The sequence below is a fragment of the Macaca nemestrina genome, chromosome 16 (genome assembly GCF_043159975.1).
Source record: "Macaca nemestrina isolate mMacNem1 chromosome 16, mMacNem.hap1, whole genome shotgun sequence".
NCBI lineage: Eukaryota > Metazoa > Chordata > Mammalia > Primates > Cercopithecidae > Macaca > Macaca nemestrina.
The window spans coordinates 96,186,826-96,206,950 of record NC_092140.1 but is presented as its reverse complement, the minus strand read 5'-3'; the positions used below and the strand labels follow the sequence as shown (position 1 = coordinate 96,206,950).

The following is a 20,125-nucleotide window of genomic DNA, read 5'->3' as shown; positions in this document are numbered from 1 at the left end:
GCCGCTTAAACCCAGCAGCTGTCTGTATGTGAGGTCCGATAAATGAGTGTTTCCTTTAACAAGCCTTAAGCCAGGCCCTGAAGCTAAGTCGCAGAGTGAGTATCTTCCTTGAGCCAGTCACCCTACAACATTCCCAAATAAGAGCCCCTGTGGAGAAGCAGGCTATTCAGTCCCCCAGCCTGTGTTCTCACCTGTGAAATGGGAAAAATCACAATAGCGACACCCGAGCTGTTGTTCGGAGAAGATGAGAGAGTGTCTGCACAGCTCACACCACCCTCTGCACCGCAGCTAACGCTGTTAGCACCAGCACATGGCTCCCTCTGCAAACAGCTGCCCTCCTCATGAGAAATCCTACGCTGAACCAGACGCCAGGGCCAGTTCCCAAACTGGGTCTCACACCTATCTGTCTGTTTTGAATACCAGATATTCTAAATATAACATCATTGATATCATCTGAGGTTCTAGATGATGTTATCTGCCTGCCTGCAGAGGATTTACTTTTGCTTTTGGCAGGCACTTAGGCCAGGGGCAGATTGCCTTAGGCCAGACTGGATGAGCTGATTCAAAGCTGGTTTCAGTCTTTGTGAAGATGGGTCCATTTCCGGTTCAGCACTTTGCCTGGGGGTATCCCCTCCGCTGCCCCACCTGAGAGTCTGGAGTGCTTGCCCGGCCCTCTCCTGCACAGCAGGGCCTGAACACTGAGGTGGGTTTCCCCAGCCCTGTGAGACTGCCCAAAGTTCTCCTCAGCTTCTCAGTCCCTCCACGGACACTCTGAATTGGCAAATGCCTCAGCGGGGAAAGTGGACCTGAATGTCCGGCATGCCTCTCTGCGATCCCCTTCTCCTCTTGATTTTGGTTCCTCAAGTCCTCACTGCCCTGGTAGCTCTCTGATACCCTCAGCAGAGTTTCCAAAACATTTTATGCAGTTTTTCTAGTTGTTCTCAAGGGGAGGGTTAGTTGGAGAAGAATACTGTAGCCAACCATCTTGGAAGTGACCATTCCTATTTGACTTTAATGCTTATTTAGGTATTTTAAAAATTATTCTGTTTTCCTGTATGTCTTCTTCATTTGGGCTGCCATAACAAAAATACCATAAACGAGGTGGCTTATAAACAACAAACATTTTTTTCTCACAGTTCTGGAGGCTGGGAAGTCCAAGATCAAGCCACTAGCAGTGCCTGGTGAGGGCCTCTTATGGCACTTTCCATGTGTCCTCACATGGTGGTAGGCACTGGCTAGCTCTCTGCAGTCTCTTTTCTAAGGGTACTAGTCCATTCATGAGGGCTGTGTCCTCATGACCTGATCACCTCTCAAAAGGCCCCATCTGCTGATACAGATGTTAGGATTTTGCATATGAATTGGGGTAGGGGCACAAACATTCAGACCTTAGTGCTATGCTGCACTGATTTAAGGAAGGTCTCATTGGGATGTTGGGGGTAGCAAAGATCCATGTCTTCCATGCTAGTCTAGGGGTGCATTCTTCAGGAGGCAGAATGGCAGAATGGGAGGAGGGTCTCCAGTCATGGATGCTGGTGGCCCATTGTTACAAACCACAGGGCAAGGTCAACGAGGGCACATTGGCTGGTGGTTTCCTCCAGCTGAGTTCAGAAGGCATTCTTCCTCAGCAAGTCCACAAACTAGTTTGATCAATAACTTCTCTTCCAAGTAGTACAGTTTGGAAATGAGGTAAGAGAGCCATCTCCTGGTAAGAAATATGGCAGTGTGTGAGGGAGGCCCGCAGCGACTCCGGCACTGTGTGCAGCCCTGTGGGTCCCTGGGAAGTCTGGGGTTTGGGAAGGTGCCCAGAGTGAGTGGATTCCTGGCCCTGTGTTCACCTGATCTTCAACAAGTGCAGCTCCTGTTTTATCTGTTTTATATACTGGGTTCCTAAGAAAGGTTTTCCACCATCATGGAATTTCAGAAGTTGCTCCACCATCAGATAAATTGGAAAACCACCTATCAAGTTCAACTGCTTCATTTTATAAACCAAAGTCTCCAGAGGTCAAATGACTTTCCCAAGGTCTTGCAAATGATTCATGGTGAAAACAGGACAAAACACCGTCCAGCGCTCTTCCTACCACCCTACACTCTGTCTTTGGGAGATGCGGTTTCCTAGAAGATCTTTATTTTTAGAACAACACTTCTTTTAAAGAGCACTGCTCTGTGTTTTTGTGTAGAGCTGCATGGACTTTTCTCACAAACTTCCCCAGAGGGCATGGAGCAAACAGGGCTGTTGATATTTTCCTGCAGGGAGGTCAAAGGCAGCTGGTCCACCAGAGGAGCTCGGTGCCCTGCCAGGGGCGTGTCCTGGTTCTCCTGCTCACCCTGTGACGTTGACTCCTCCTGCCACCTTGAGGGTCTCTGTTTCTTCTTTTGTAACATGAGAAAACCAGAAAGCCTAAGATCTTCACATCCTGTGGGAAGCACTCAGGGGAATCCCCGATGTGGTTCGAGTCACCCTAACACCACCACATAATGATTCATCCTTCTCTTGGGAAGCCAATGAGATCAACAAGCCCAGAATATGGGCTCTTTGCAAGGGAGGAGTGATGTCTCTGCATCAAGGGAGAAGAAACACTGTATCAGCAAATCCCTGCTTGAAGATCCCCGATTCCCTCTTTAGGAATCATTTATATCGCCGGGCGCGGTGGCTCACGCCTGTAATCCCAGCACTTTGGGAGGCTGAGGTGGGCGGATAACCTGAGGTCAGGAGTTCCAGACCAGCCTGGCCAACATGGTGAAACCCCATCTCTACTAAAAATACAAAAGTTAGCCGGGTGTGGTAGCAGGTGCCTGTAATCCCAGCTACTTTGGAGGCTGAGGCAGGAGGATCGCTTGAACCTGGGAGGCGGAGGTTGCAGTGAGCCAAGATCAGGCCACTACACTCCAGTCTGGGCAACAGAGTGAGACTCTGTCTCAAAAAAAAAAAAGGAATCATTTATATTTGCTCTTTTGACAATGTCTCTATCAGTGAATTGGAGAGAAACTCATCCCTGTGGCCGATTAAGATAAAATAAAGTTATGATGAGATGTTACTAGGGACCTACAATCCTTCCCTGGGGAAAAGGTCACACACACACACACACACACACACACACAAACACACACACACACTCTCTCACTCTCTCTCTCTCTCGCTAGAACAGGCTGGATCTGTCCTTGCAAAGACTGGGCTGAGATGCACCAGTAAATCCGATGTGTGCACCCTCATCTCTATGGGATCAGCACCAGCTCTGGGGCCCAGAACTGCCTGGCTCATTAAAGAATCCCGCCATGCAGGTATGACCTGGATAGTACTTGATATTGCATGTAGTGGGAAAAAAATAAAAAGGAACATGAAACCTATTGGCTAGTCTTTTATGTCCTCTAATTCCCATCTCATTGGAGTAAAATGAACCAAAGTACCACCTGGTACAGGAAAGTGAAGTTGTCCTGTGTCTGTCAGACCCTAAAACATACCTGACTGGGTTTACGGACTTGGGGCTAGATGGATAGCTGCTCCATCAATTGAAAAGAAAACAAAACTCCAGCTCCCAATACAAAGATATGTTTAAAGAACTACAGATAAACTCCTCAGATTGGCATGAGCAATGGCCGTGCAATAGCTGGCCACCAGCCATCATCCCCAACCCCCACCCCCATCAGCACTGAAGGCCACACAGTTGCCTGAGTTCAAAGGCTGTGGAAAGAGCATGAGCTTTGGGGCCAGGCCTGGCTTCAAATCCTGGCTCTTTCACTAACAACTGTGTAACTCAGGCTCTCTGACCCTCAGTTTTTATTTTTTATTATTATTTTTTTGAGACGGAGTCTCCCTCTGTCACCTAGGCTGGAGTCCAGTGGCGCAATCTCAGCTCACTGCAACCTCCGCCTCCCAGATTCAAGCAATTCTCCCGGTTCAAGAAATTTTCCTGCCTCAGCCTCCCAAGTAGCTGGGACTACAGGCACATGCCACCACGCCCGGCTAATTTTTGTATTTTTAGTAGAGACGGGGTTTTGCCATATTGATCAGGCTGGTCTTGAACTCCTGACCTCAGGTGATCCATTGGCCTTGGCCTCCCAAAGTGCTGGGATTACAGGCATGAGCCACTGAGCCCAATCAGCTTTCTTATCTGTAAAATGGGGATAATAATGGCTTCCTCATTGACGTCAATGAGGCTGGGAGCGGTGGCTCACGCCTGTAACCCCAGCACTTTGGGAGGCAGAGGTGGGTGGATCACCTGAGGTCGGGAGTTCGAGACCAACCTGGCCAAAGTGGCAAAACCCCATCTCTACTAAAATTACAAAAACTAGCTGGGCGTGGTGGCTGGTGCCTGTAATCTCAGCTACTCAGGAGGCCGAAGCAGGGAGAATCGTTTGAATTTTGGAGGTGGAGGTTGCAGTGAGCTGAGATCACACCATTGCACTACAGACTAGGTGAGAGAATGAGACTCTGTCTCAAAAAATAATAACAATAATAATGAAACAAGGACATTTCAAAAGCATCAAGTGCTCAGAATGTGGGCAGCCTGTCATTTGTCACCATTAGAGACAGCACCTTCCACCTGTCCCATCACTGAACCTACGATAGGGCTCTGCACACACAAAGGTATGACCTCGTTGAAATTTCTATTGCATTTTGAAGTTGGACGGGGCTCAAAAAGCAGAGAGACTACTTTTCCGTGGCTTAGAAAGACCAGAGGACAGGATACACATAGGATGACACAGTGCCTGAACCCCCTTCAGTGAAGAGGAGTGCAATTTTGTACCGTATTAAAGCTCCATCTGGGTGCAGTGGTTCACACCTATAATCCCAGCACCTTGGGAGGCTGAGGTGGGGTAGATCTGCTGAGGTCAGGAGTTTGAGACCAGCCTGGCCAACATGGCAAAACCCCATCTCTACTAAAAATGCAAAAAAATTAGCCAGGCTTGGTGGTGTGTGCCTGTAATCCCAGCTACTTGGGAGGCTAAGGCAGGAGAACCACTTGAACCCGGGAGGTAGAGATTGCAGTGAGCTGAGATTGCACCACTGCACTCCAGCCTGGGCGACAGAGCAAGACTCTGTCAAAAAACAAAAACAAAAACAAATAAACAACAAAAAAAAACCTTCCTCCTTTTGGTTTGTTTGCCAACAGACTTCGGCTTCTTGGGTAAAACCCTCATCAGTAACTTTGCTCAAGAAGCTGAAGTCTGTTGGCAAATAAACCAAAAGGAGGAGTTTTTGGAAGAACTAAAACACTGTGGTCAGCCATCAATGAGCAAAGTTCACTGATACCATGTTCAAAAGCACCCACAACTCTAAACGTCTCAATTAAACTTGAAGGAAGGGCCGGCACACGGAGAGACACATTTCTCTTAAAACAGCTCACTGCTCCTCCATTCTAGCTAAGCAACAAATAGAATCCGTTCTTCTGTGCATTGGTGGTCTTTACATCATAGCCAAGGTAAGGACTGCGGAGAGTGTAATTATCCATAATTAGCTGTTGCCAGGGCTTAAACCTGACAAATCCCAACACACCTAGAAGTGTGCCGCAAGGGACGGCTGCTTATGTGACGTGATCTGAGAAAGCCCCTGTGTGAGTCTGTTTTGCTTGCTATAAAGGAATATTGAGGCTGGGTAGTTTAGAAAGAAAAGAAGTTTATTTGGCTCATGGTTCTGCAGGCTGTGTACATGCATGGCACTGGCATCTGCTCAGCTTCTCGTGAGGCCTCAGGAAGCTTACAATCATGATGGAAGGTGAAGAGGGAACAGGCACGTCACATGGTGAGAGGGGGACAAGAGAGAGAGGTGGGGAGGTGCCAGGCTCCTTTCAACAACCGGCTGTCATGTGAACTAACAGAACGAGAACTCACTCATTACCGAGGACAGCACCAAGCCTTTCATGAGGAATCCACCCCATGACCCAAACATCTCCCACCAGGCCCCACCTCCAACACTGGGGATCACATTTTAACATGAGATGTGGAGGGGAAAACATCCAAAGTATATCAGCCGCACAGGCTAGCCTGCCCTCAAATATCTTCTGCCACAGCTGTGTTAGGCACAGCCCCAAGAAACCTATGTCGAATGTACCTAGGTTGCCAGAGAGGGATATGGGCCCACGATTACTCATCACAACCTTCGCACTGCCAGTCCACCTTCATCAGAAAAGAACTCTACCAGGAAAACAGGGCAAAGACACTTTCTGATAGAGGTAGAAGAGTCAAGGAAAGATGCTAAAAAATGGGCCATCTCCTGGAATCCCCAGGCCTAGCAGGAGATGCCAGATGAAGCCCTGGTCTTTCCGAGTCAGATGGACCTGGGTTCCAATTCTGGCTCCACCACACACCGACCAGCTCTGTGATACAGAGAAAAATATTCAACTTCTCTAAGTACAGACATCTGCAAAATGAAGCTATTTTCTATTGTGTGGTATTGCAAGGATTCAGGGAGATCATACAGAGGAGGTCCTAGAACAGTGCCTGGCACATAACAGATGCTCATTAACTATGAATGGCTCTCCCTGTGGGCAGGAACCATGGGAGCCTCCTCTTTCTTGTAACCTCTTCAATGTGGAAACTTCTCTCAGATCCTTCCAGCCTTGCCTTTGCTCTTCTTTCCATGTCAGGTCTGGCAACACCTAAGGGCCAATGCCAGCAACTCCAGGCTAAGGTTGAGGCTGGAGGCCACCTCCCCAGTGGCTCTGTGCCATGCCCTGGCATCGCCAGCTCAGGCACATGTCAGGACGTTTACATGTTTTCCTTCCTGAGGAGTCTCCAGAAGGGTATCTAGGAAGGCTATGAATGCAAAAGTCTTTTTTAAAAATAGTATTAGAATTATATTTACCTTTATGCTTAATTGCAAGACTTGAATTTATAAGATCTGAAGCAATAATGAGTTGTGAATTTTCTATTTGACCACGTGTCAATGTGGAAAGTTCTAATATCAGCAAACTTGATGAAATCCCTGCTGTTCCTAAGCACCATACTTGGCACTAGGAAAACAGACAGATTTTAGATTAATCTATGTCCTCGTGGAGTTTACGGCCTCGGTGGGGAAATGGAAATTATGCATGAGAAGAAAGAACGGTGTTTCACAGAGGAAAGCATTGGGTGGCAAATGGAAAGTGCAGCCTGCGAGCCTAACAGGAGATTGACATGTGTCCTGGAGGGCTTAGAACTGGAGGAAATCCGATTGCTGAGGCAAACCGTAAATCAGTCAGGATACAGAGTCTGCTTAGACAGAGAGAATGGCTCCAAGGCCGGGAGACATCACCATAATCTGGTTGAAGGTATTTATATCTAAGGAAAGAATGTGTCAATCTGAAGAGCAGCTGGATTCCCAGAGCCTAGATAAAACAAGAATCAGTGAGATGGAAGTGGTGACCACGAAGGCAGTGTGGGGCACCTGCATCCGAGGGATGACCAAGAGGATCCTGCAGGTCACGGGACAAAACAGAACTTCTCTTTATGTCTTGCTTATCCCTTAAAATGTCTCTGTGACCTGTCCAGTGTGACTAATTAAGTCTATGACCAAGTCAAGCACATTGTCAAAATCTATCCCTAATCGTTCAATCTAGAACCTTAGTAAGCAGGTGCTCCCAGTATCTGCCAAATGACTTTAAGACATTTTTGGCCAATTCTCTATATAGGTATGCCTTATACTGTGCAAAATACTTTAGCCCATTAGAATACACTTTCTAATAATTAAACAGACTTAATGGGCATTCATGCTCAAAATGTTTTTTTTTTTTTCAGTGGGGCACATGATAAAATTTATCTGGAGACCCACAATAAAACAACTGCTATGGACTAAATTATTTCCCCTGCAATGCATATGTGGAAGACCTAAACCCTAGTTCCTCAGAATATGCCTGTATTTAGGGGCAGGGTCTTTAACGTGGTGATTAGGTTAAAATGAGGTCATTAGGGTTGGCCTTAATCCAGTATACCTGGTGTCCTTACAAGAGGAGGAGATTAGCACCCAGACACACAGGAAGACCTTATGAGGATGCAGGGAGGCGATGGCCACCTACAAGGCACAGAGAGAGGCCTCACGAGAAACCAACGCCACTGACTCCTTCATCTGGGACTTTCAGTCTCCAGCACGGTGAGAAGATAAGTATCTGTGGTTTAAGCCACCCCATCTGTGGTGCTTCCTTATAGCAGCCCTGGCCACCCTACACAGCAACCCTCACCCGGACTCTCCCATCTGAATCCAATCCTTACCTCCTTATTTCACCCCAGAAGTTCTCCAGCTCCCAGCCTCACTGTTCCCTCTCCTACATGGTGGAGTCCATCATAAGCTGCAGAGACTACATCAGGAAATGCCTCCCCAGCCTGCTCCCAACCTCCCCGGCCCAGGCTTCTCTGTCCCTGCCATCACCATCCTGTCTTTACACTTGCCTGCAGAGACTCTTGTTCTAGCCCCTACCAGGACAGCACCATCACTGGGTGAGTGACTTGTCCAGTGTGACTAAGTAAGTCTACGACCAAGTCAAGCACATTGTCAAAATCTATCCCTAATCATTCAATCTAGAACCTTACTAAGCAGGTGCTCCCAATATCTGCCAAATGACTTTAAGACATTTTTGACCAATTCTCCCTCTTCTAGAGAGGGTATCTGCTAGTAGTCCGAGAGAAATTCAGATTTAATGGGAATTCCTCATTGCCACCATAATGTCTTTCTTTCACCTGAGCCTCTTGGCTGGAGTTAACTTGTCAGGCTACTGTAGCCCAAATTTTATAATTCCTTGGTTGTTGTATAATCAAAAACTTTCAAGTGGTACAAAATGCTTGCTCTAAATCAGGGCTACAGGTTTGAAAAATAAACCATTTAAAAGGAGTTCTAAGCCTTCCCATCCTACACAAACCTGTTACTCAGTGTAATTGGTTACATGAGTCTGTGCAGCATCTCTTTAGGAGTTGACATGCACTGTATTAAACTCTTTGGCAAAAATGAAGCCTGAAGTATTTTGGTTCAAATTGTGATTGCTATGCAAAATGCACAAACTTGGAAAATAAGAGCTTCTTCCTGCGAGGTGCTGTTGATCTCATGAGGGGCAGCAGATGCCATTGTGAAGAGCACTCACTGGCTGAGCTTGTGTGTGGCCTTAGGCAAGATATTCAAGTTCTCTGGCTTTCGTTGCCTCGTTAATAAAATCGGATTAAAAACAAGTTTCCTCACCTGGTTGCTGTGAAGACTGAAGGAAGTACTATCTATAAGCATTGCGTTTGGTACATAGGTAAAGCTCAGGAATAATTTCTTAAAAATGTAAAGTTGCATGACATATGCATACACATTTCATCTATTTCATAAATATCCTGTGACAAAGTGAGGGCTTGCAAAATAATGAAAGGAGACAATAGCAGATGGTTTTTCACTGATATGAAAACAGTGGGGGTTTTTTTCCATCACAGAATTATGAGTTGGTCAGAGGAAAGAATGGTGAAGACTTCAGTAAGGAGTAACCCAAATGTCTGAATAAAATTTGCAGAAACAATTGATTTTCTTCCCGAGGACTGGAAGTGGCATGGACAGTTGGGCAATAAAAGAACAACAGCAATTTTCTGCTCCATTTCTACAACAACAACAAAAACACGATGGCAGAAAACAACGCCAAGTGGAAATCTTCCTTCCTTGGGGATAGAAAAACACATCCCTCTTCTTTAAGAACCATAACCACAGATTGCAGCAACAAGACGCTACAGAGAAAAGCCTGGTTGGGTTGAGCCAACCGTATATGGCAAATGGTTAGAAAGACGGTTTCCCTCTGGGAGAGCAGAGGGCCAGTCACCAGGAGGAGCAAGAGCAACAAAGAGCTCTTATTCACATCCACAATGCTGACAGGACGTGCGTTTTCCTCGGCGGACTGGCAAGCTCCCTGGAAAGGGAAGATTAATACAAGCAGGGAATACGAACTCTCTCTGGCAAACCGTGCCCACTGTCAGCCTGGGGAGAGTGCTGAGAAACGAGTGGATGGTCATTGATCCTGGACTAGGAGGACTTGAATGAATTCCTTCCCCTGCTTCCCAACTCCTCCCACCTCTCACACGCAGCAGTTCTCATTTATCCAATGTCCCTGGGCAAGAGCTAGTCCACGTGAATTCATTTTACCAAAAACTGAGCTGATCTGTTGGAATTTCAGATGCACGAATCTTTTAAAAATTAACATCAGAGCTCTTCGCCCTCTGGACGTACAGGGAACTTTACTGAGATGGCCTGGGAGGGAGCCCCGAGCGTGGAGTGCACACCTGGGTGCTCAGCTGCACCCTGCGCTGTTGCTTTGCTCATCTATTTCTATTTATGAATCAAGGTTGTTAATGTGACTGTCATTAATGCAATGATACCACTGTAGAGGCAGACAGGGTGGGAGACAAGGCTAAGGAAGGACAGAGGGCGGTGTTTCTCCAGTATTCTCGTCTGTGATGTCCATCCCTCCCGCCCTGAACCGGAAGGCTGGTATTGGTCATTTCTGGGTCCTCTCGTCCCGTCTACTCCTGCTCATCCAGACTCATGGCTTTCAATGCCATCTATATGTCCATGCCTTCCCTCAACAACAGACTTGTTTATACATCTGCCTACTAGGAAGCTCTCCGTGAGGATGCTGAATTCGTAACTCAAGCGAAACAGCCCCAGACTCAGCCTTGCTCCAATTCCCCAGAGCTCTTCCTCCCACTCTGCCGCATCTCAGCAAGGACAACTCCATCCTTCCAGTTGCTCAAGCCCAACAACTTGAAGTCATCCTTGGCAGCTTTCTTTCCTCATTCCCTACCTCCAGGCCCTCAGTAAATCCTATAAGCTTCACCTGCAAAACACAGTCTACAGAGGCTGACTGCTTGTCACCTCTGCTGCTGCTCCCACTTCCGGCCACACTGCTACCGCTCTTTCCTGGATTACTGCAAAGCTTCCTGCCTGGCCTTTCAGCTTCTGGCCTTGTCTCCTTGTTCTCAACACAAAAATCAGTCATCCTTCTAATCACGTCACTCTGCAAAGTCAAACTCCTGTCAGTGGCCTGCCAGGCCTGATGGATCTGGGTCCTCATTCCTTCTCTATCCTCATCTCCTCAGACTCTTCCCCTGCGCTCAGTCAGCTTCATTCACCACCCGAGCCGCTTGCTGTTCCCACTCAGGCTCTTTGCACTTGCTGCTTCCTCTGCCAGCAATGCTGTTCACCTGAATATACATGTGACTCCTCCCCCGACTTCAGCTCCTTACTCCAACATTGCTCTCAAGTGAGGCCTTACCTGGCTACTTTATTTAAATATTGACATGGTTTGTCTGTGTCCCCACCCAAATCTCATCTTGAATTCCCACGTGTTGTGGGAAGGACCCGGTGGGAGGTAATTGAATCATGGGGTAATTGAATCAGGTCTTTCTTGTGCTGTTCTCATGACAGTGAATACGCCTCATGAGACCTGATGGTTTTATAAGAAGGAGTTACCCTGCACAAGCTCTCTCTTTGCCTGCCACCATCCACATAAGATGTGACTTGCTCCTCACTGCCTTCCATCATGATTGTGAGGCCTCCCCAGCCATGTGAAACTGTAAGTCTGTTAAACCTCTTTCTTTTGTAAATTGCCTAGTCTCAGTTATGTCTTAATCGGCAGTGTGAAAACGGACTAATACAAACATCCTCCCACGCCCACCCAATACCCTCTTGCCTTATTGTATTTTAACATGTTTCACTACCCTATGTAAGATATCACATGCATATATATCTTTTTTATTGTCTGCCTTTGCCAATGAGAATGCAAACACCATGAGAACATGGAGTTTTCTTCTTCTTTTCTTTCTTTTTTTATTTTGAAATGGAGTCCCACTCTATTGCCCAGGCTGGAGTGTAGTGGCACTATCTCAGCTCTCTGCAACCTCTGTCTCCTGGGTTCAAGTGATTCTCCTGCCTCAGCCTCCCTAGTAGCTGGGATTACAGGCGCGCACCACCAGCCTAGCTAATTTTTGCATTTTTAGTAGAGATGGGGTTTCACCATGTTGGTCAGGCTGGTCTCAAACTCCTGACCTCAAATGATCCACCTGCCTCGGCCTCCCAAAGTGCTGGAATTATAGGAGTGAGCTAACACAACTGGCCAGTTTTTTCTATATTGTTCAGTGTTCTATCCCCAGCCCCCAGAATAGTACCTGCAAGGTCATCAATGTTTGTCAAATGAATAATGTTTTTTACTATAGTCATTAAGCCTGCATCTAGAAATACAGGGTAGTGATTATAAACATGGATTTTAAAGTCACACAGATAGATTCCAAAATCTGCTCTAACCCCATTTTAGCTGTGTGACCTTGGGCAAGGTATTAATACTTTTATCATTGTTAAAATAGGTACAATGATGTACAAAAGAGGAAGCAAAGCACTGAACACAGAACCTGGCAAGCTGTAATCATCTGGCACATCTGAACTGTTTGGGTGGTGTCTCCGCTGCTACCGCCTCAGTGCATGTTTCCATCATCTGTTGCCTGTTGACCACAAAACTCCCAACTCATCCCTCTCACTCCAGCCTTCCTCAAACCCCGGTGTCTTCCACACACTAGGACCAGAGAGATCCTCTGAACATAAAACTGATTGATAACAGAGCATCCAGATGGACTAATAACTGACCAATTAATAACTGACAATCAAAAAATTCTCTCCTCCAAAAAAAAAAAAAAAAAAAAACAAGAAAACTGGCAAAAATTGTCAAAATCAACTTTTCTAGAACTCTGAAAGTTAACCACCAAAGGCTTGGAATAATCTGGGAAGCTTTTATTTAATTAAAATGGCTGAGTCTTGGTATGAACAGCAAACATTGTGATGTTTCAACGTGCCCTATTCCTATCTCCCTATCTCCCACGTGGTGGTTCCCTAGAAAACTAGCAATCACAATAAAGGACAGCAGCCTGATAGCCATCAAAGAGAGAAAAATGGAGTCAGGGGTCCTTTAAAGCCTTATTCCCATGGAATCGTCATTATTTAGCCTCTCTAGCAGTTCCCTGGAAGACCCCATTTATAAAGTCATCTTTATTTGGCCTGACTTAGAGCTCACCTAGTGCAAAAGGCTTTTCTCCAGGGGTGTTTGTAAAGAAATAAAATAAAAACATTAGAGACTGTTGTTTAACTTTCTGGCTGGGTGCTTCGTGGCTGGCTAAGGCTGTGGGTAATGGTTGGGCAGACAATAAGCTGATCACAAACCATAAAAGGAAAATCTGGGGAATGAGCTCTCCATGGGGTCTCAGACAAGCTTCACCCACTTTCTGGGCACCTAGAAGGTCACGGGCATGTGTCGGACTCTGCATGTGTCCAGGGCTGTGCACATGCTCAGAAAATACCTGCGAAGGCCCAAAGAGCTCAATTCTGGCCGATCTTGGGGCTCTGTAGAACCAGAAAGTGAAAGCTGAGGCACAGTTTCAGCTGCCTGGCTGAGTGTTGAAGGAGTGCCCAACATGCACACAGAGCAGCTTTCCAAGGACTGGGAGATTTGCTGGTCACTGGCGTTCAAGGAAACCTCTGTCCATTCATTAACTGACCTCTGAGCTCACTGAGCAGAGAGCTCAGTGACTAAACATGATCAAGAATATAGACTTTACAGAAGATATTTAGAAATATCACTAAGTAAAATAATAACAAACAGCAACAACAACAGGCTCAGGGGATGAAACAGAATCTGACTTCCAGAGAGCCTACCAGGGAACTTCTTGGCCTCTATCGTCGTGTGAGCCAATTCCCATAATAAATTTAAAAATACTTTGAGATTAACGAAAATGAAAACACAACATAGCAACAATGAAGGATGCACTAAAGCAGTGCTTATAGGGAATTTTGTAGCTGTAAACACGTATTTTTAAGAAAAAAAGAAAAGTCTCATATCAACAATCTAACATTCCATCCTCAGAAATTAGAAAAAGAAAAACAAACTAAACCCAAAAATACGCAGCAGGAAGAAAATAATAAAGATTAGAAAGAAAACAAATAAAATGGAGAATTTTTTAAATAGAGAAAAATCGATAAAACCAAAAGATCACCAAAATCACAAAACATTTAACTCAACTGACCAAGACAAAAAGAGAGAAGACTCAAGTTACTAAAATCTGGTATGGAGACAGGGCATTACTTGCAAAACTAGAGTTTGAAGGAAATACTACAAGCAGTTATATGCCAACAAATTAGATAACCTAGATGAAACGGACACATTTATAGAAACAAACTACTGAAACTCAGAAAGAGAAGAATCGGAATACACCTATAACAAGAAAGATGTTGAATTAGTCATCAAAAAATGTCCCACGAAATAAAAGCCCATGACCAGATGGCTTCACTGATGAATTCTACCAAACATTTAATGAAGAATTAACCTCAATCCTTCACAGATTCTTCCGAAAAATAGAAGAGGAGGGAACACTTCCCAGAAGCTGCCTCAGAGGCTGCCTGTCAACACACTCTATTCTAAGTCTAAATCCTCAACACAGCACTGCCAGTTTTTTAGAATCCGGCCCCTGCACCACCTACCCCGTCCTCGTGCGTGTGGCGCTCTAAACTTCCTCTGTTGTTTGTAAGAGTGCACCGTGCTCTCTTCTCACCTCCTGGCCTTCACACCCGCTGGCCCTTCTGCCTGGTATAGCCTCTCTGCCTCCCCGTCTCTTACTGATTCCCCTCCACCTTTTGAGACAGCCCCTCCGCAGGAAATTCCCCTGCACCCCTCCTGACTGTGTGAGGTGTCTCTCCTGAGGGCACCATACCATGCGCCTGTGCTCCTGCAGCACTTCTGACTCTGGAAAAAAAATATGCCCATGCATTTATCTGCCTCTCTTCCCAGTCCTGGCAGACAGGAACGGGGATTTCAATAGCTTGCAGGGTGCTTCTCACTAGCAAGGCACATCAACCTTTGCTGAATAAACGACCTCAGGATAAGGTAAGGCATTCCCAAATTACTGCTGTTTCTGGGGCTAATTTTGACAATTTTATCCTAGTCCCAACAAGGACTCTCCCTCTGTAGAGACAGCATTCACCACAAAATGAATCTTTCTCAAACTAAAATAAAGAAAAGAGCATTTCTAGGTTCAGACGGGCTCATAGAGTAAAATAGACACGGCCGGTCCGTGCCTGTCTGAGTACACGAGCTGCGTTCTCTGTGAGTGCCCTGGTCACCTCTTGGGACACAGCCCACCAGCAGCAGCCTTGCCTGAGGCCATGGTGCTGTGTGGTGCTGGAGATGCCAGGAGGCGAGGCTGGAGGGATGGGAGGCAGGAGGCACCGGCCTGGTCCCTAAGGAGCTCAGGCATCCAGTGAGGAGAAATGGGCTGGAAAGTAGAAAAAGGCAACGTCGCTTCCAGGAAAACTCAAATCAAAGTCAAGGAAGCGAGGCCAGCAGTCACTGCTCTAAGGTGCAGGGGCTGTGCTCAGAGTGGCCAAGGAGCTCCAGGAAGGCACGACTTTAGGGAGAGGAGAAACTGGGAGAGGCCTGGAGGTCAGAAAGAACACAGTGTGTTGGAGTGTAATGAGAAGGGGCAGGGAAGAGACAAAGGAGATACGCATTTGGGAGGGTTTTAAATACTTTGCTAGTGAGTTTTATTTTTTGCCTGTTTAATTAATTGAAACCTGCTAATGAATTTAACTTTTCAATATGGGGGCCATTAAATACTTTTGGGCCAAGGAGAAAGTGATGTGCGTGCCAAGAGGTGTTTGACGAAGACGAAGCAGGCAGGAGTCCATAGGTGGTGGTTAGAGAGTAGGGGCAGGGGGCCCAGCAGTACAGACTCCAGGCAGCTTGGCCCTAACAAGAAAGCAGCCAGTGGGAGGAATATAAGGGCAAATAACTTGCCCTGGTCCTGCAGTGGCAAGGTGGCAGCGAAGCTGGGACACGAACCCAGGGGTCTGACTCCAGCAAACTCACCCTTTGCTGCTAGGCACACCTGCACGGCAACCACCTGGCTGTGCCTTTAAAATAGCTGTGAGCTGCTTAAGGCTTCAATAGCTACATATATGCATTTCTAGCAAGTGACAAGAGTGATATTAATTATGCTAATGTAAGGGTCATTATGTATTTAAGTGCAACACGAGTCTCTTACAAACACTAAAGGAGTGGAATTGGTCTTCCCTTTCCACGTACCCGACAGTCGCTTAAGACAGTCTTCCGCCACACTAGATACTTCGTAAATGTCCATTGAGGGGAAAAGTCCAGTGGCCAGTGGAAGTCACCAGAGTGAAGCTGTCTGAGTCAAGACACTTTCATGTGTCATATCTATAGGTTTCCATTTGGAGGCTGAATGACAGTCGCGATGCCCTCTGTCCTCTTTCACCCACAGGCTACAGGTGGTTTCTTCACAGGCCTGTTTCCTGACGGACGTTCATAGATGGGGCCCAAGTGACAATTTTAAAAAAAATGGTTCAACTGGGAATTGGCACATTTTTGCTTGTGTCTAGTAACTGTTTCAAAGTTGAAATATTGTCTAAACCTGGCCCTGTAGTCTTACAGCGCTAAAAGACTCGCAGGGCTCCTGCCTGACAACTGAGAAGGCGTGTAGTGTTAGCATCCTCTGCATTGCATCACTGTAAGGTGGCATGCTGAATAAAGGGACTTAAAACAGTATTTCACAAGAAAAAACAATTCTATTATATCCTCAATTTAAAAAACTTTTAACTTTGTCTTTCTTTCCCTTTTGTAACTAATAGCTTAGTTTGAGCATGAAAATAAACTGGGGGGTGGGGAAGAATGGCCTCCTTTGTTTGCTAATGTTTTTTCCTTTTACTCACTATTGTGAAATGTGATTCTTTAATAGATGGTGTTGAATGTTCTGTGTTAACTTCCCTTAAGGCTCTGTTGAGCATGACAAATGTGTGGATCGTTACTTCTCAGTTCTCCTTGAGAAGATAAAACAATAATACATTGAAGTTTGTATTTTAACCCAGTTTTTCTGTGTGAGGCCTTTAATTTTTAGTGTTGTTGACAAACATGCGTGTTCCATTTTCCAAGCGGATGCTACCCTTCCCTTTAGGACGTCACCGCGGCTAGGCATAGTCTGGCTTCTCAGTGCCTTCTCCACCGAATCTGCGGAGCGGGGGTGTTGGTGTCAGTGCAGCGCCATTGCATGCTCACTTCTGACTCTGGGGACTACGGAGCAGTTGGGTGTCCTTCACAGTTTACGAAGCAAGGGTCACTGCTTTTGAATCAGATACCCTCTCTCTAGAATGAACCTCTTAGAATGCGCCCGGGATTGCAAATTCGCTTCCTGTCTCAGCAACATGTCATGGAAAGTTTTGAGCTGTGAAACAGCCTGTCCTTTTATCTTCAAAGCTTGAAAGCTCTTGGATCTAAGAAGGAAATCATTTATTTGGGTTGAAAAAGACAATTTGGTTTTAGGATGATTAAACACAGAGTTAACAAAAAATGAAAACCAAATGACTTTTAGCCTAATAAGAAACTCACATGTTTATAAATCTGCTGTTCTTAACTCATTAATGTCATCCAAAACCCAGGCATCCTACTGTTGGAAACTGCAGTGTTGAAGTACAGAATGGGTGGGGTGAGAGGAAACGAGAATCTGCCAAGCAGAAGAGTCTGTGCTCCCAGCACCTTATTAGGAACTCCAAGAGAGCAGACAGAAAAGCAGGGTTTGAAATAGAACTACCGACCATGGGCCAGTAACAAGATGGTCCAAAGTTATCCCCCACACACACGTGCACACACACCCCACAAACCTATAAATGCTTGCAAAGGTTACTTGCTTACTAGGTCAACAGGCATTCTGCTAATCACCATGTCACTGAATTGCAGGTTCTTCTAAGCCCAATTAAGAAGAGCACTTTCTTTCTGGTAGAAAGCAAGTGACTTCTTATTCCAAAGCTAGCTTAGGGGAAGAAGTACAGGCTTCCTGCCTTATGGGTACCACTTCACTTTTGGAGCAGAAAGTGGGCAATTTTGGCTGGGCGCAGTGGCTCACACCTGTAATCCCAGCACTCTGGGAGGCTGAGGTGGTTGGATCACCTGGGTCAGGAGTTCTAGACCAGCCTGGCCAACATGGGGAAACCCCGACCCTTCTAAAAACAAAAAATAGCCAAGCATGGTGGCAGGCACCTCTAATCCCAGTTACTCTGGAGGCTGAGGCATGAGAATCACTTGAACCTGGGAGGCGGAGGTTGCAGTGAGCCGCGATCGTGCCATTGCACTCCACCCTGGACAACAGAGTGAAAACAAAAAAGAAAATGGGCAATTTTAAAGTGGGGCACTACACAGTGGTGGAAGTGAGCAGGTGAGTGGGATGTGGGGGGTGTCTGTGTACTCCCTTCAGTGCCTTATCTACTGGCCAGTTGAGCTGGCGTCTTCCTGGGAAAAAATGGGTTGTAAAAGTGGTCAAAGACTCTAGTGTGTAACTTTGGGTTGAAAATGGGCTGTTATCTCTTCAGGCAACCTCCTGGTGGGTAGAGTTCTGCTCTGGAGCTTCTGAGAACAGTTAGATGAACCTGCCCTGTAGAGAGCGTCTGGTGAAGAGGAGGTAAAAGGCTATGATTACATTTGTAAAGGGCTAAGTAGGAAGTGTGGAAAAGCAGGAAAAAGAAAAGAAGAGAGGAAAAAATTAAAGTATCTCTTAGAAAAATGGGGGTACTAGCCGGAAGAAGTGGCTCACGCCTGTAATCCCAGCACTTGGAGAGGCCGAGGCGGGCGGATCACCTGAGGTGGGGAGTTTCAGACCAGCCTGACCAACATGGAGAAACCCCATCTCTACTAAAAAATATAAAATCATCCAGGTGTGGTGGCGCATGCCTCTAATCCCAGCTACTCGGGAGGCTGAGGCAGAAGAATCACTTGAATTTGGGAGGAGGAGGTTGCGGTCAGCTGAGATCGTGCCATTGCACTCCAGCCTGGGCAACAAGAGTGAAACTCTGTCTCAAAAAAAAAAAAGAAAAGAAAAGAAAAATGGGGTACTAGGTGGTTACAACCACGGCCTCAAAGGACTCTGATAGATTAGGTCTGATATAGTTATTTAAAACATTATTATTAGGTTATTGGACTAATTGTGTGAGCTTAGTCACGGTGTCCAGGCTTTGTGAGCCTCAGTTTTTTAATCTATGAAATAAGTTAAATAATTCCTTTTACACAAGGTTGTGAGTGGGGATTAACAATAACATGGGTGAGCATCAGCACAGTACCTGGAGCAGAGCAGATGCCCACTACACAGTGCTGATTGCTGTGAATTTGTTCTTGTTTACAATTAAGGTACAAAGATAAGGAACTGAACAATATGAATTTCAATGGTCTTTTTAAAAGGAATATCCAAGTGCTAAGGTAGCTTTTCTTTAAAATATTGCTTATAGCATCCTATCTTTGTAGATTTTTAAGACTGTGGCTACGTGTGTGTGTGTGTGTGTGTGTGTGTGTAATAAAACCTGCATATAGAGCTATTTTTAAATCTTCTTAAATGTGTGGAAATCTCACATTTAAAGAAAAGGATACCTTTAGATAAGACAGTTTGTAATAGAAACCACTGTGTGAAATTATTTCTAGAGAACTGTTTATATGGTATGCCACCTATATCCAAAAAAGGACACAGGCAAAGAAAATGAAAAGTTATAAAAAATAAAAATCGATTTTTAAAGTTTTTTTTTTAAGACCAACTACAAAGCAATAAAAATTGGCAGAGAGTTGTATCTAAAAACCTAAGCCAATATACCTTTTATGACTGAGCGCAAAAAATCTAACTAAGAGCTAAGGCAAAACAAGAAACACACAAGTTGTACAGCTTTCAATATGTAATAAAAGGAAGTTCATCAATTTATAAGGCCTCCATTTTGAAAGGAACCAGTCATATATAGGTCTTTATATAATAGTGATTTTATATGATGTTTCTTACATGGATCCTCTTTCAAAGTCAAGGGTACCATGGATTTATAGGTCTTTAATGGGATTTCCCTGGGGAACCAACACAGTATAGCCTGGGTAGGTAGCTTTCTGGTGATCAAGTTGGCATGATGTTAGATGTCCACACACTACACATAAGGGTGACCCAATGAATGAGGAGAATGTGAGCTGAGCACTAATGCCTTGGTGGTATCTACTGCATGCCAAGGAAAGCCCAGCTGTGCCCACTGGATTTCCAGTCACATCTCCCTCCCTGGTGTCTGGCTTTGGCAATTTCCTTGCTGCACCTCCCTCTGAACTTCTGCTACCATCTTCCTTGATGCTCTCCA

At 45.6% G+C, this 20,125-nt stretch overlaps 1 protein-coding gene across 8 annotated transcripts in view; it reads right to left on the bottom strand.

The window, feature by feature from the left end:
* Positions 1–20,125, bottom strand: part of LOC105485958 (katanin catalytic subunit A1 like 1) — a 256,796-nt gene that overhangs the window by 110,394 nt on the left and 126,277 nt on the right. Inside the window, exon 11 of one of the 8 annotated variants that reach the window (XM_071081490.1) lies at positions 12,632–17,251. The exons of the other annotated variants lie outside the window; for them this stretch is intronic. Within the exon in view, the coding sequence (XP_070937591.1) occupies positions 17,095–17,251 (157 nt within the window). The 3' untranslated portion in view covers positions 12,632–17,094. Of the gene's footprint in view, positions 1–12,631; positions 17,252–20,125 lie in introns of those variants that run through there. 8 annotated transcript variants of the gene reach the window in all.